Genomic DNA, 16614 nt, shown 5'->3' with positions numbered 1-16614 from the left:
TAGCATGCATACACTGCCGTCATCATTCGTAAGTGGTACTGAGACTAGACCTGTAGCTGAAGCAAGATACTTTTCAGTTGCCCAGAGCCTGGATCAGACGCTGCTACGTGCTCCCGTACCCGTATGCCTTTACCATACATTGGCTACGTCCAAATGACCCTTAACCGTTCCCTCCATTAAATTGTAGACTGTACTAAGTTTCCTTTGTGTTCAAAGATTAATTGAATGTTGCTGTGTTCTGTGTTGTATGGTCCGGTCCGGTTCTGTGGCATGTGCAGAGTGATTTTCTGGATGATACGTTTACATCCCTTGATGAATCAGGCCCATTATCTCTAACCCACTGACCATCTTCTGCCCCACCCACATTCTACCCCAAACTAATTCCAAACCCAATAGTATCTCCAATCCCGAGACCATTTTTTTGCCCCACTCACATTCATCATCATCATCATCATCATCATTTATTTATATAGCGCCACTAATTCCGCAGCGCTGTACAGAGAACTCATTCACATCAGTCCCTGCCCCATTGGAGCTTACAGTCTAAATTCCCTAATATATACACACACTCACACAAAGACAGACAGAGAGGGAGACAGACAGAGACTAGGGTCAATTTTTGATTGCAGCCAATTAACCTACCAGTATGTTTTTGGAGTGTGGGAGGAAACCGGAGCACCCGGAGGAAACCCACGCAAACACAGGGAGAACATACAAACTCCACACAGATAAGGCCATGGTCGGGAATCGAACTCATGACCCCAGTGCTGTGAGGCAGATGTGCTAACCACTAGGCCACTGTGCTGCCCTTTCTACAAACTATTCTACATTCTACAAACTACTGCAGTAAACCCAATAGTATCTCCAACCCATTGACCATCCTCTACCATCCTCACATTCTATCCCTAAACTAATGTCATACCCAATAGTATCTCCAACCCATTGACCATCCTCTACCATCCTCAGATTCTATCCCTAAACTAATGTCATACCCAATAGTATCTCCAACCCATTGACCATCCTCTACCATACTCACATTCTATCCCTAAACTAATGTCATACCCAATAGTATCTCCAACCCATTGACCATAGTGTACCATACTCACATTCTATCCCTAAACTAATGTCATACCCAATAGTATCTCCAACCCATTGACCATCCTCTACCATCTTTAGATTCTATCCCTAAACTAATGTCATACCCAATAGTATCTCCAACCCATAGGCCTTCGTCTATTGCACTTACATTCTACAAACTACTGCAGTAATCCTGATCCTGTGACTTTGACCCATTGACCATTTTCTCCCACACTAACAATCTACCCCTAAACCAATGCATTACGTTTAATAGTAAATTCAACCCTGAAAACATCTTCTGCCTCACTCACATTTTGCCACCAAATGGTGCCATACACCCAGTAGTAATCCATGGGCTTTAGGCTATGGTAGAAATACACATATTTCCTGGTTTTAAAGGAATACTTTTGACACCTGCTCACTACCTACATCTTAAAATACTTTTTTATGCTTCAGAGTAACCTCAATTCCCAGCCCTTCTACTCCCCCTACTTACTTCCTACTTTCCACCCTACCTCAGTATTATCAGCACTAATCATTTCTCATCTCGACTATTACATCCCCCTTCTCACTAGCCTTCCTATCTCTCACTTTTCTGACCTTTAATCCATACAGAATGCTGCGGCTAGATTCATCTTCCTCTCCAGTCGCTCTTCTTCCTCTACTCCTCTGAGTAAATCCCTTAATTGGCTACCGATCCATTTCAGAATTCACTCCACTAATCTGTGCTAGTTATGTGTATTTCCTCATCTAATTGTTATTTGCTTCTGTATCCGGCGCTACGGAACCTGTGCACCTTATAAATAAATAATAATAATAATAATAGCCAGGTCTTATACTTCACTTACTTTCTGCATTCAGACTGAATCCAGATGTAGCATTTGGTAACAGAAATATGTTATCTGGAATCCCAAGGAAGCTTGTTCGCATTTTACAGATGAAGCTGTGGAGCCCAGAAGAGCATTTAGTTAGACAATTATAGATTTAAGAAATAATCGTGAGCTTATTGTGTGCTTGTGCTATATCTTTGTCACCTTTATACTGTTGATAATTATTGGTTGTGGATATGTGTTTATATAAGGCCTCATCCTGTGTATGTGCTAGAAGGAGATATCAACAGATAGTGTGGTGTTGTGGTCTCTATTATGCCGGGTATGGTAGAAGATTGTGTTCTACTGAAGGTCTTTTTTTAGATTTTACCTGTTTTGAGTTTCATCCCAGAGGAAAGTGAAATATTTGCAGTCTAGATTCTGAGTGCAGGAAATACGGCAGCGGTCGGCATCTACAGCGAGGACTTGGACAACATCCACACCGGAAAACTCAATGTCGGGATATAAGAGATCGGAGCAATTCTGTAAAGCTGGATAAGTGTAGCGTAAACTTAGAAGATACATATAAGACAAATTTCTCATGTAATTTATGTGAGACTGCGATCTGTACAATTTAATTGTATGAGACTCATCTAGATCTTTCACTTTATCCTCTCGGAGTGGCACTGTTGCCTCTTCCTCAGCCATACACAGCTCTCTAATCAGCCTGTACCCCCAGACTTTATCTTCTACAAGGACTTGTTTACACCAAGATTTCCCCTGATCTATTAACCCTTTGCAATATCCTTTTTGTGTAGCTCAGTCAGAGACCTCCATTCTGATAGATCCTAAGGTTAATCCAAAAAAAAGAAAATAAGTTACTAATTAACCCGCGCTTCCCAGCCCTATACCAGCATCACCCACACGTGGTAAATACTAAATGGTACAATAAATACACTAGTGCAACAATTGTGCTGATGTGACATTAACAAATAAACAGACAATAATAATGTCTCTGAAGTAAAATTCTTTTCTTCTTGTGAAGTGTGATTTCTTCTTTTACTCCCGGGTATAAAGATGTTATAACTCAGATAGGATGTTATACAACAACATTCTCTGCTCACACAGAACTGTTACAACTGCTCTCGGATCCACACTCTCTCCAACGCGTTTCGAATCAAGTTCTTTATCAAGGTGTCCAAGAAATCCACAGTACCATGCAATGGGGAAGTAAATCATAGAACAAAGACGTAGGGGGATCAACTGACAGAGTACTGGAGACTATAAGTAGCATTATACCGTACTGCAGTAATAGGCAAGGTATATAACGAAGTGTTGTGAAGAACATGCAAGAAGCATGATCCAAGGAAACACAGGAGGACAAGTAGGAGCAGACAAGAAGACAAGAGAAAAGAAGGCCCTTCTTGTGAGAGCTTACAATCTAATACAGGAGGGGGTGCCATGGAATGACAATGTGGGTGGAGGAAGGCTGGACAAGGGTGAAGTTAGGTGGAAGACTGGTAGATGAATAGGTGGATTTTACATCTACATCAGCATAATTGATTGCTCTTAATCACTAGGCCATCTCCACAGTCATACATTTATTCTTTAAGCCATATTATTTGTACCAATTTTCTTATTCATCATGCATTCATCCAGCACATGACTCAGAGTTTCTTCGACCCATTATTCATTCATCCAGCTACTTCTGTTAGAGGTATTCCCATTTTTTATCCTCAACGCTATTATCTAGCCAGCCAAACTACTCAGAGGTTCTTCTATCCATCACCCAAATATGCAGCCACACAATTCATAGAATTTTTCCTCCTAATTATAATCTATTCATCTAGCCACACCAATCAGAGGTTCACCTACCCAATCATTAGTTATCTATCCAGACCAATCAGAGGTTCACCTACCCAATCACTAGTTATCTAGCCACACCAATCAGAGGTTCACCTACCCAATCATTAGTTATCTATCCAGACCAATCAGAGGTTCACCTACCCAATCATTAGTTATCTATCCAGACCAATCAGAGGTTCACCTACCCAATCACTAGTTATCTATCCAGACCAATCAGAGGTTCACCTACCCAATCACTAGTTATCTAGCCACACCAATCAGAGGTTCACCTACCCAATCACTAGTTATCTAGCCACACCAATCAGAGGTTCACCTACCCAATCATTAGTTATCTATCCAGACCAATCAGAGGTTCACCTACCCAATCACTAGTTATCTAGCCACACCAATGAGAGGTTCACCTACCCAATCATTAGTTATCTATCCAGACCAATCAGAGGTTCACCTACCCAATCATTAGTTATTTATCCAGACCAATCAGAGGTTCACCTACCCAATCACTAGCTATCTATCCAGACCAATCAGAGGTTCACCTACCCAATCACTAGTTATCTAGCCACACCAATCAGAGGTTCACCTACCCAATCATTAGTTATCTATCCAGACCAATCAGAGGTTCACCTACCCAATCACTAGTTATCTAGCCACACCAATCAGAGGTTCACCTACCCAATCACTAGTTATCTAGCCACACCAATCAGAGGTTCACCTACCCAATCACTAGTTATCTATCCAGACCAATCAGAGGTTCACCTACCCAATCACTAGCTATCTATCCAGACCAATCAGAGGTTCACCTACCCAATCACTAGCTATCTATCCAGACCAATCAGAGGTTCACCTACCCAATCACTAGTTTTCTATCCACACCAATCAGAGGTTCACCTACCCAATCATCCAGTTATCTATCCATACCAATCAGAGGTTCTCCTACCCAATCACTAGTTATCTATCCAGACCAATCAGAGGTTCACCTACCCAATCACTAGTTATCTAGCCACAGCAATCAGAGGTTCACCTACCCAATCACTAGTTATCTAGCCACAGCAATCAGAGGTTCACCTACCCAATCACTAGTTATCTATCCACACCAATCAGAGGTTCACCTATCCAATCACTAGTTATCTATCCACACCAATCAGAGGTTCACCTACCCAATCACTAGTTTTCTATCCACACCAATCAGAGGTTCACCTATCCAATCACTAGTTATCTATCCACACCAATCAGAGGTTCTCCTACCCAATCACTAGTTATCTATCCAGACCAATCAGAGGTTCACCTACCCAATCACTAGTTATCTATCCACACCAATTAGAGGTTCACCTACCCAATCACTAGTTCTATATCCAGACCAATCAGAGGTTCACCTACCCAATCACTAGTTATCTATCCAGACCAATCAGAGGTTCACCTATCCCATCATCCAGTTATTTATCCACACTGTTTAGAAGATCTCCTATACATCATTCAGCCACTATGTTCATCCACACCTAGCATAGCGGCTTTTATTCCTTACACAGATATCCAGCCACACCACTTATAGAGCTTTCCATGTTTACCACATATTGCTTCACCTATCCATCACACAGATATATAGCCACACCTTCTATAGTGCTCTTATTCATAGGTGTTCTTCTGTGCATCATCATCAGCAACACTAATAAGTTCTAACCATCATTCAGCCCCACCACTGAGAGGTTCTTCTGTCCATCCACACCTCTTATTCCTTACCCAGATATCCAGCCATGCCACTTACAACATTTCGTATCCTTTAGTCAGACATCAAGCCACCACCCATAGAGGCTGACCTATCTATCACCCAGATATTCGGCCACATCACTTACAGAGGCTTCTATATGCTTCCCCAGATGTTGAGTCACATCACTCTCCAATCCATCCACACCAATCAGAGGTTCTATCTACCACCCAGATGTCCAGGCACTGGACACCCACAGGGATTCACCTAATCACAATATTTACAGAAGATTTCTATGCACTGTCCACCTGCGGAGACTTGTGTCCAGAAGTGTATGGTGCAGGGGAACAGATGAAATACAAAACCCAAACTTATACTGATTCACATTCACCCACTTTTCTGCACTGTGTTGTATTGCATGGAGAATCCAGACACAGCATTTTCCAGGTATGTCATCATGGTGGGAATGTTTCCTGGAGCATTTTTAAAACGGCAAATACTCCTGGGAAAACAAGAGCAAGAGTCCATTAAGTAAAACAGAGGTGGCAGCTCTGTTCATTGAATGGTATAATACATTAATTTTATATGTAATTCCTTAATTAATGAATAGCAGGAATTATCTGTGTTCCAACAATAGGGAGTGGAAAGGTATGTGACAGGTGACTTGATGTGGCTATATAGAGGCATATAGGGTATATGTGGATAGAGGACATCCCAGTAAGTCACTTACATGCCATTTGCTGTGTTTGTGTCCCCGGGAAGCATAGTGAAGAACTGACACAGACCGTCACTAGTGCACATCTGCTGACATTGCTCCACGCTCTGCACCTCAACGTCCAGCACCGTGATTCCCGCGTATTCAGAGTCCGGAAGGACAAGGTCAGCACAACCAAGGAAGCCTGCAACATATGGTCCTTTGTAGAGCTTTACTCCCAAATACACAATGTGTTTTACCCACCGGATTTCAGCCACCGTTTTCAAAGACCATATTTGCTAACATCTGTAAACGTCAGTTTGTGTGATTAGAGTCATTAAAAATGGTTGAGAGAGAAGAATATTGTCCATATCTGACATTTCTGCATTCAGTTCTGTCACTGATCATCCTTTATATCTGGAAGGTTCTGGGATATTGTTAGAAATGTATTAAGGCTTATTGGTGTATTTCTACATGTAACTGTTGTACAATACATCTCCTGAGCACAACCCAAGAGGCACCAGGCTAAGGAACCCTGGGTGTTTCCTAAAGAACCAGCCGGTGTCGCCCTCACTCCCAAATATCTTCTTCCTCATTGCTGAATGTCTTCAGATGTTTATACTTCCCGTGAGTATTGTAGTGAGCCCATTTACAAAGTATAAGTTTTGCCCCCAATATATCTGTACCCTTACCCTGTAAGAAAGCGCAATATTTTAGGGCCTCAATCATTTTCAGATGTAACCTGAACACAAAATGCGTTTAAAAACATGCACATACATACACCAAGTGGATCTCAATATACATTTCCATTTGAATCTGGGTACGCTCTGCCTAAACGTTACTTCTTGTATGTAGACAGACAGAACACAGTGCAGGATACAAACATATGTCCAATATGAGAACACATGCAAGAAAAAATATATATATATTCTATAAAACAAATGAACAACTCTTAATGCTAGAATCATTACCAAAATTATGTGTTTTTTTAAAACAAAGTATATTTTTAACATTATATACATACATTTTCCTCACAAAAAAAAACACAAAGCCAAGTGGGTGTCACAAATCTAGCAGATAACGTGGATTCCCTTTCGCCAACCTGGATTAGTGCTGGTAGTAATAGAGGCACGAAGTCTAATGACCCCCGGTTTTCACCAGGAACCCCCGCAAGGAGGTTTGTGCTTCGCTGCAGGTTGGTTCACAGGTCTCGGACCAGGTTTGATGAGCTGGTATCAAACAGCAATGAGAGACTGGTCAACGTAGCCGGGACTGGTACATAAACAGACTGCAGTGCGCCAAATCAGCAAACAGAAGGAGTGGAAGAACAAGGAAGGTCAGCAATAATCAGAAGCAGAGATTAGCCACAAGTACTGGAATGCCGGAGTAAAGGTATAGAACGTAATACTCTGGTACAGGCCTGTGCACACTGCAGGTTAATAGCTGAACAGGGTCACAGAACAGAACACATGATTACAGGTTCGGAGCTCTCCATGGGCCATGTACCTTCTATTGTACAAAGTATTATTATTGTGTCACAAGGTTCTGTGCCTGGAGCTGAGGGAACGTGCCGTACAGTGGGTTGGAAAAGTAAGAACCGGACTCCGATGTGTGACAGTGGGAGATGGACTGGGGAATCCCTGGAAGTAGAAGCCTGGGAGGACATGAGACTGGAAATTGCTAAAAGTTCTATCTCAACCATGGTAATCGAAACTTCCTACAAAATCTATTATCTATGGTGCTATACCCCAGCAAGACTCAGCACAATGTTTCCCAGTTCCTCACCTAACTCTTGGCGTGATTGTGCTTGTAGGGGCTCCATGGTACATGTTTGGTGGACATGTCTGTAATCGCTCACTTTTAGAAAAAAGTACATAAACTCCTGAACACCCTCTTTGAAGCACCGGTAGATAAGGATCCTCGGGTATTCTTGCTGTGTTACCTGCCCTAAGATCTAGATACATGTTCTAGGAAAAGCCAAATGCCCCTTAGCTCTAAATTGGAAGAACTCTTACCCTCTGTCTCTATCTGCACTTAAAAAAATAATTTGGCATTGTAACAGATTCTGGATACTTCTATTACTAATCTTGATTAGCGCTGGCTTACCTGAGGTGCGGAGTCTAACGATCTCCCCGGTGTTCACCAAGAACCCCCGCAAGGCAGGGTGGGCTTCGCTGCCAGGAGTCGCAGGTCGCGGTCCCCAGGTTCGCCCCAAGATGTAGTACAGTGGAGTGAAGCGGAGGTAGTGGAGTCAAACAAGCCGGTTCGGTACAAAGGAATGGAGTCAGGCAGAATCAGAAGGCAACTCGGAGTCAACAAGCCAGGTTCGGTACACGGGTCACAAGAATAGAAGAATGGTCAGCAAGCCGGGTCGGTACACAGGGATAGGAGAGCCAGGGAAGTCAAACAGGCAGAGATCAGCACACAGGAAGACACTGGAAGACACTGCAATCCACGAAGAACAGGAGCCAGGAACAGGTAAGTGTTGCTCTGACACTCAGCGAGTGTCAGAGTGAGGTTTTTATGCTGAAGTGGATTCAAAATCCCCGCCTCTGGGTTGCGGTCATGTGACCGCCTTCCGCATCCAGGTCACGTGGTCCTGGATGCGGAAGTGCGGTTTCTGGACGGAGCGGCGGGGATCAGGTAAGTCCAATACAGTACCCCCTGCCATAAAAGGTGGACTCCGAACACCTAATAGGGTTTCAAAGGAAATTTTTTATGGAAGGATTTAAGTAGACGGGGAGCATGCAGATCAATGGCTCTTACCCATGAGTGCTCCTCAGGGCCGTAACCCTTCCAATCCACCAAGAACTGTATGGCACCTTGAACTTTATGAGAATCTAGGATAGTTTTAATCTCGTATTCGACTTGATCCCGATCCACAACAGGAGGAGGAGTTCTGGACAAGGTGGAGAATCTGTTGGTTACCATCAGTTTTAACAAGGAGACATGAAAGACATTGGGTATGCGTAAAGAGGGAGGCAGACTCAATCTAAAGGCTACGGGATTAATAATCTCAGAAATAGGGAATGGGCCAATAAACTTGGGAGCAAATTTTTTACTGGGAACCTTTAAACGAATGTTCTGGGTGGATAGCCATACCCTGTCACCGACTGAAAAACTTGGAGTCATTCTTCTCTTTTTATCATAGAATTTCTTGGAACGAATGGTTGCTTTCTTTAAATTTATCTTGGTCTGTTCCCAAATAGCGGAGAAGTTACGAAACCGAGAGTCCACCGCCGGAACTTCAGAAGATGAGATTTGAGAGAAGGTGGGTAGCCTAGGATGGCAGCCATAAAGAACAAAAAAGGGGGAGTTAGAGATGGCCTCATGGAAATGGTTGTTATGGGCGAACTCGGCTCAAGGGCGAAGGTCCACCCAGTTGTCTTGGTTACTTGAGATAAATATTCTTAGAAACTTCTCTAATTCTTGGTTGGTTCTCTCAGTAGCCCCATTGGACTGGGGATGATATGCGGAAGAGAAGTCAAGCTTAATCCCGGATTTATTGCAAAAAGACCGCCAAAATTTTGATATGAATTGTGATCCCCTATCGGAGACAATATGTTGAGGACAGCCGTGGAGGCGAAATATTTCTTTAATAAAAATATCGGCTAAGGAGGAGGAAGAAGGAAGGCCTTTAAGAGCAATAAAGTGAGCTGTTTTAGAGAAGCGATGCGTGACCACAAGCACCACAGTACAGGATTTGGAAGGAGGAAGGTCTGTGATAAAATCCATGGAGATCTGTGACCACGGGTAATCAGGAATGGGTAATGGGAGCAAGCATCCATAAGGCTTCTTCCTAGAGGTCTTGTGTTGAGCACATTTGGAACAAGCAGCAACAAATCTCTTCACATCTTCCAGCAAGGAAGGCCACCAGTAACTTCGGGACAATAAGTCCCAGGTCTTGCGAATGCCGGCATGCCCAGAGAAGAGTGAGTGATGAGCCCAGTTAAGGAGCCGGGTGCGTAGATGTGGCAAGATGAATGTTTTGCCCGGAGGACAACCCTTTTTCAGGTGTGTAGCTGCCAATACTTGACATGGATTTACAATGAATTTATTATCTTCCGAGGATTCCATGTCGGCTGGATCAAAAGAGCGAGATAAGGCGTCTGCCTTCGTATTCTTGGATCCCGAGTGAAAAGTGATGTTGAAATCAAAGCGTGAGAAGAATGAGGACCACCTTGCTTGTCGAGGGTTTAGACATCGAGCAGTGCGTAAGTAAAGCAAATTCTTATGGTCGGTATATATGGTGATAGGAAATTGCGCTCCTTCTAGTAGATGTCTCCATTCGGAGACAGCCAACTTGATGGCCAGGAGCTCTTTGTCGCCAATCCCATAATTCCTCTCAGCAGGTAAAAAGCGACGGGAAAAGAATTCGCAGGGATGAAGTTTTCCAGAAGGGCTTCGCTGTGATAGTACGGCTCCTGTGCCAACAGAAGAGGCATCTACCTCCAGGACAAAAGGACGTGAACAATCCGGCTGTTGAAGAATGGGTGCAGATGAAAAAAGAGACTTTAATAATATAAAGGCTTGGATAGCCTCAGTGGACCAAATACCAGCATCAGCAGATTTATTGGATAATGCTGTGCTGGGAGCCACGAGAGAAGAGTACCCTTTGATAAATTGACGATAATAGTTGGAGAATCCTAGGAAGCGTTGAGTGGCCTTAAGGCCCGAAGGTTGGAGCCAGTCAAGTATGGCTTTCAATTTTGTGGGATCCATCTGTAGACCGGTGCCCGAAATAATATATCCCAGGAAGGGAATTTGTTTCTGCTCTAAGGTGCATTTCTCCAATTTGCAAAATAGATGATTTTCTCGGATACAATAGAGGACCTCCAATACATGAGTGCGATGGGATACTAGATCTTGAGAAAAGATGAGAATGTCGTCCAAGTAGATGACTACGGATTGGTACAAGAGGTCTTGAAACAGCTCTTTCATAAAGCCCTGAAAGATGGCCCGGGGCATTGCATAACCCGAAGGGCATGACCAGGTATTCAAAGTGGACGTCTCGGGTGTAGAACGCCGTCTTCCATTCATCCCCCTCCTTAATGTGTATGAGGTTATACGCTCCTCTGAGGTCAAGTTTAGAAAAGATGGTGGCACCCTTAATCCGGTCAAATAATTCGGAAATCAGTGGCAGTGGATACCGATTTTTAAGGGTAATGGCATTCAGGCCTCTGTAATCAATGCAAAGGCGGAGGCCCCCATCTTTCTTTTTTACGAAGAAGAAGCCAGCCCCAGCTGGGGAGGCAGACTTGCGGATGAAGCCCCTTTGTAGATTTTCTTGGACGTACTCCTCCATAGCCTTAGACTCCGGGAGGGAAAGGGGGTAAACACAGCCCCTGGGAATGGGTTTACCAGGTATCAGATCAATGCCACAATCCCAGATTCTGTGAGGGGGAAGTCTAGTGGCTTCTTGTTGACAAAAAACATCAGAGAAGGTTTGGTATGGTTCAGGCAAAAGAGTCACAGGAAATTCTTGGGAACGTCTGGGACTATTCGGAAGAACCACTCTCTGTAGGCAGTGAGAGAAGCAGGACTGTCCCCTGGACAATATGTGACCTGATTTCCAGTCCAAGGTGGGGGAGTGGAGACGAAGCCATGGAAGTCCTAGGATGACTGGGTTGGTAGATCTCTGAATTACTAGAAAAGAAATCTTCTCCCGATGACGCGCTCCTATCTGAAGCAGTAGGGGAATAGTGCGTACCAGAGTGGACCCCTCAGGAATTCTTCCCCCATCAATGGCCATCAGAGAGATGGGTTGTTCCAAAGCTTGTGTGGGAATAGCAAATTGTTTAACTACTGCGGCAGAGATGAAATTTCCTGCGGCTCCGGAATCAAGAAGAGCCGACTGCGGAAAAGTCTTTTGTCCTAACTGAAGGGAAATGGGAATAGACAGGCAATCATTACTACTGGGAACTGACTGACACTGAGAAAAGAGGCCCAACGATACAGCTCCTGAACTCGTTAGGCCCTGTCGTTTCCCGAGCGTTTAGAACAAGAACTCAGAAGATGGCCGTTCTCTCCACAATATAAACACAACTTGTTCCGAAATCTCCTCTCCCTTTCTTCGGCTGATAGGCGGGTCCTCCCCAGTTGCATGGGCTCTTCAGGAGGAAGAACAGGTGTTTGGAAGTTGGGGGCCAAGCGAATCATACTACGCCGAGACTGTTCCTTCTCGGAATTACGTTACTTGAAATGCAAATCAACTTTGACACAGAGGGAGATAATATCATCCAAAGATGTAGGGAGTTCCTGAGATACCAGCTCGTCTTTGATTCGGTCTGAAAGGCCCTGCCAGAACATAGCTACTAAGGCCTCATCGTTCCAGCGAAGTTCAGAGGCCATAGTTCTGAAGTGGACCGCAGACTGTCCCACAGACTGGTTTCCCTGGCCGAGACGTAATAAGCCGGAAGCGGCATTGGACACCCTTCCTGGCTCATCAAATATTTTCTTGAAAGTGGACAAAAAGACGCTGAAATTATGTAGAATGGGGTCGTCCCTCTCCCATAAGGTGGAACCCCATGCTAAGGCTTGACCGGACAATAACGAAATCACATAGGCCACTTTCGTCTTTTCGGAAGGGAAGTTCCCTGGTAGAAGCTCGAATTGTATGGAGCATTGATTTAAAAATCCTCTGCAATACTTGGGGTCTCCATCGAACTTGGGTGGGTTAGGTAACCGTAACTGTGAGGAAGAAGCTGCTGCTGCAGCCTGAGGTACAAGGGCCACTGCCGGTCCAGGTGGTCCACCAGCCACTAGGGTGTTCTGGACAACATCCAACCGAGTAGATAGACTATTGAGGAATTTTAAAAGTTGCTCTTGGTTAGTTTCTTGCTTATCCATCCTTCCTACTAAATACTCCAACAGATCTTTAGCTGTGGTATCCATGGTCAGAGCAAACTGTAACAGATTCTGGATACTTCTATTACTAATCTTGATTAGCGCTGGCTTACCTGAGGTGCAGAGTCTAACGATCTCCCCGGTGTTCACCAAGAACCGCCGCAAGGCGGGGTGGGCTTCGCTGCCAGGAGTCGCAGGTCACGGTCCCCAGGTTCGCCCCAAGATGTAGTACAGTGGAGTGAAGCGGAGGTAGAGAAGTCAAACAAGCCGGTTCGGTACACAGGAATGGAGTCAGGCAGAATCAGAAGGCAACTCGGAGTCAACAAGCCAGGTTCGGTACACGGGTCACAAGAATAGAAGAATGGTCAGCAAGCCGGGTCGGTACACAGGGATAGGAGAGCCAGGGAAGTCAAACAGGCAGAGATCAGCACACAGGAAGACACTGGAAACTGGAAGACACTGCAATCCATGAAGAACAGGAGCCAGGAACAGGTAAGTGTTGCTCTGACACTCAGCGAGTGTCAGAGTGAGGTTTTTATGTTGAAGGGGATTCAAAATCACCCGCCTCTGGGTTGCGGTCATGTGACCGCCTCCGGGTGCGGTCACGTGGTCCTGGATGCGGAAGTGCGGCTTCTGGACGGAGCGGAGGGGATCAGGTAAGTCCGTTACAGGCATATACCGGCCATGGAGGAAATAACTTACTACCGCCATCATAGAGGCCATGGGCCAGATCCATCAAGATAAACATACTGAGCACTACATGCGTTTGTTGTAAAGTGCAGGTGAATCAGCTCTGTGTACAGCAAGGAGCAGATCTGAGGTTACGTGCGCTGATGGATGTGGGTGTAAGTCTGCTGTGCTCTACAACACAAGACCCTGCAGGATAGTCCAATACCTCTGTGAATTGTAAATTCACAAAGGAGCGCACAGAAAAACTATTAATGTCACTTGTCGTGAACAGAGAGAACTTACAGTTATTTATAAGGATAACCCATCACATAATTGTGGGGAATAAGGCCTATATCATAACTGCAGTGTTAATATGGTATATCAAATGAATCCATTGATAAGTTGAGCTACTAAAGTGTAAAGTGTGAAGTCAGAGAGTCTGTTGTGTGTGTATTCTGTGGCTCTGCACATCCCAGTGTTAGAAGATAGCAGTGTCACCTGTAGCAGCTTCAATAGGCCCCTGCGGTCAGATATATCCTGGCCTAGGATGGAGTTTTGACACCTGAATAGACTTTTAGGAACCGTTCAGCATGGTGTCTGGCTCAAGGAGACCATGTGCTGACTTGGCTATAATTTTATATATATGAAAATAAGTCAGTTTTAAAATTGCCCCTTAAAATCAATAAAAGTAGTGATCAACCACAATAGCATTATGAAGGGCAGCTCATATATCAAATTAAGAATTCTGCCACACAGAGAAGATAAGGAAATGAGTGCAAGCTGATACCCTGTACATAGGCCTGTTTGGTATCAATAGATGAGTAAATTCATAGGGGACATATTAATAATAAACTTGGGTCTATGTGACGCTCCACAGAAAAGTTACGTTACATAATAGAATTGGGTAGTAAACCAGGCAACATGCAAATGGTGATTGAAAAAATTTTCACAAACCACAACCCCTGGGGGTGGGGACAGTTGTGGAAGTGTCTTTAAAAAGCTGAGACCAGTTACAACAAATTGTCAGTTCTTTTGGGAAATCAATCATTCATAGATAAGCTGTTCATCTCCAAGCCAATTTCCCTTGGGTTAGAATATGTCACTTCGATGTAAGTTATACTCTGAATCTAATCCTTTTAATTTTAAATTATTTTGCTTGTGTATGTTATGTCAATTGTTATTAATTGTTTTTTTTTATATTTGAATGCACTTTGTATATTAAATCTATAAATTAATAAGTGGCATCCTTGATACTCTAACAAATCCATTAGCCTGTTAAGAAGAAGATAGCTCGACCAAGTTATCCTTTTGAATGCCAGTGTGTGATTTGTTGATACATTTGATTAACAAGCTGTGTGTGCTTGTATGTACATCTGTGTAACAGTCTGGAGGTGTGAAGAATTAACCCTTTGCTCGCTGGTGTGGGTCTTGTTAGTCTGTGAGCAGCTAGAAGCCTTGTGTACCAGTGTGGGACAGTATATTGGGGTCCTATTGACCGTATTCAATAGGTAATGGCAGAACCTGAAGTGTGTAGGGGTGTAAGAGCGCTGTGTGGGGGTGATTTAGTAGGTCTATAACCTGTGTGATAGGTAGAGATAGACTGTGGGATGGAATTGTGTGACCTCATACAGCGAACACCCAAAAGTCACCTGTTAAAAATATAAGCATTAATGGGAAAACTGGTGGTAAAAAAAAATGGTAAAAAATAATTAAAAAAAAAAAAAAAAGTGAAGAAGCCCTGTGAGTCTCTGAAGAAAATCATCTCATGAGGAAACAGCCTGGAGGAACAGAGGAGTATCAGCTCTGACAAGAGGGAGAGCCCGGTCAGACTGGTCATCTGTCCTGTGAGAGAAACAGCTGAAATCTCCTTGTTTAGGTCTGAGGAGAAAACCAAATCTAAATGGATAAGTAACCCTTGTTTATTATTTGATGGGACTGTGTATTGTGAATCTTGATATTAAGTAGATAGGGACTTGATGGGGAGACCTGTAGATAGTTCATAAAAGTCCTGCAAAGGGGTGTATAAATTATCAGGGATAGTGATAGGGAAAGATAGGGATCAGAGACTGAGATATATTGTGAGAATCTGCACTAAACAACATTTACCTCAGACCAGTGACATTAGTTACAGTGAAGTACAGAGGAGAGATAGCTGACTGCATGACTGGGCCTGTGTAATAGGACGAGACCAGGAGGAAAGTGTGTACAGGTCTAACTTCTTCATATTCAGACTAGAGAAAAGTAAGGGATACCACAGAGTGTCACCATGACAAAGCTAAGGGACACTGACACCAGCGGCCACCTTATTCTGGAGCCTTTTCTACCATAGTCCACTGTTTCTGGGATAGAGAAGTGGAGAGATATTTACTTGTCATTAATTTCCTTATAAGACCACTTAACTGCATTCTATTGCTAAATATGTATATATTGATGTGTAACATGTTACGTTAGTGGAAATGTGTTGAGTGTAGAATGTACTATTGTTAGACATTATTACAGTTGGAGAATAATGACAAGTAAGGATTTAAGGTAGAGGTACCTCTTAGCTAGGGAAAGAAAGGGTAAGTTATTACATTGTATTCTTGTACATTCACTATATTTCACCTGTTTTAGAGGGATACTTTTAAAATACAGTTTAAATAAGAAATATTCTATTTTGAAATATATATATAAAGTCTAATTAGACATAAAAATCCTTTGAGAGAACACGCCAATAAAATTGTCCGTGTGTCTGTGGTTTTGTTAGTCCTTGGTCCCCCTCTGGTGTTACTTGTCAACAACACTACCCAACGAAGAGCCCACTGCACTCAGACCAAGGTGGAGGCACTGAGCTAACTGAGAATAGAAGTAAAGGAAACACCACAGGTCACAATACACTATACATAGACACCACATTAAGATCACCCTAATAATTGTATTCTACCAAAAATATATATATGTGTAAGCTTGTGTGC

General features: G+C 43.4%; 1 protein-coding gene across 1 annotated transcript in view; it reads right to left on the bottom strand.

The window, feature by feature from the left end:
* The window catches only part of LOC142110698 (coagulation factor XI-like), a 77561-nt gene that overhangs the window by 19271 nt on the left and 41676 nt on the right, over positions 1-16614 (bottom strand). The window contains exons 6-9 of the mRNA XM_075193777.1: positions 6182-6350; positions 5847-5953; positions 2278-2437; positions 1926-2020 (exon numbers count right to left, since the gene is read on the bottom strand). Coding sequence (XP_075049878.1) covers positions 1926-2020; positions 2278-2437; positions 5847-5953; positions 6182-6350 — 531 coding nt within the window. The remainder of the gene's footprint in view (positions 1-1925; positions 2021-2277; positions 2438-5846; positions 5954-6181; positions 6351-16614) is intronic.

Source organism: Mixophyes fleayi, chromosome 1, assembly GCF_038048845.1.
Source record: "Mixophyes fleayi isolate aMixFle1 chromosome 1, aMixFle1.hap1, whole genome shotgun sequence".
NCBI lineage: Eukaryota > Metazoa > Chordata > Amphibia > Anura > Limnodynastidae > Mixophyes > Mixophyes fleayi.
This window is presented reverse-complemented; position numbering and strand designations above follow the sequence as displayed.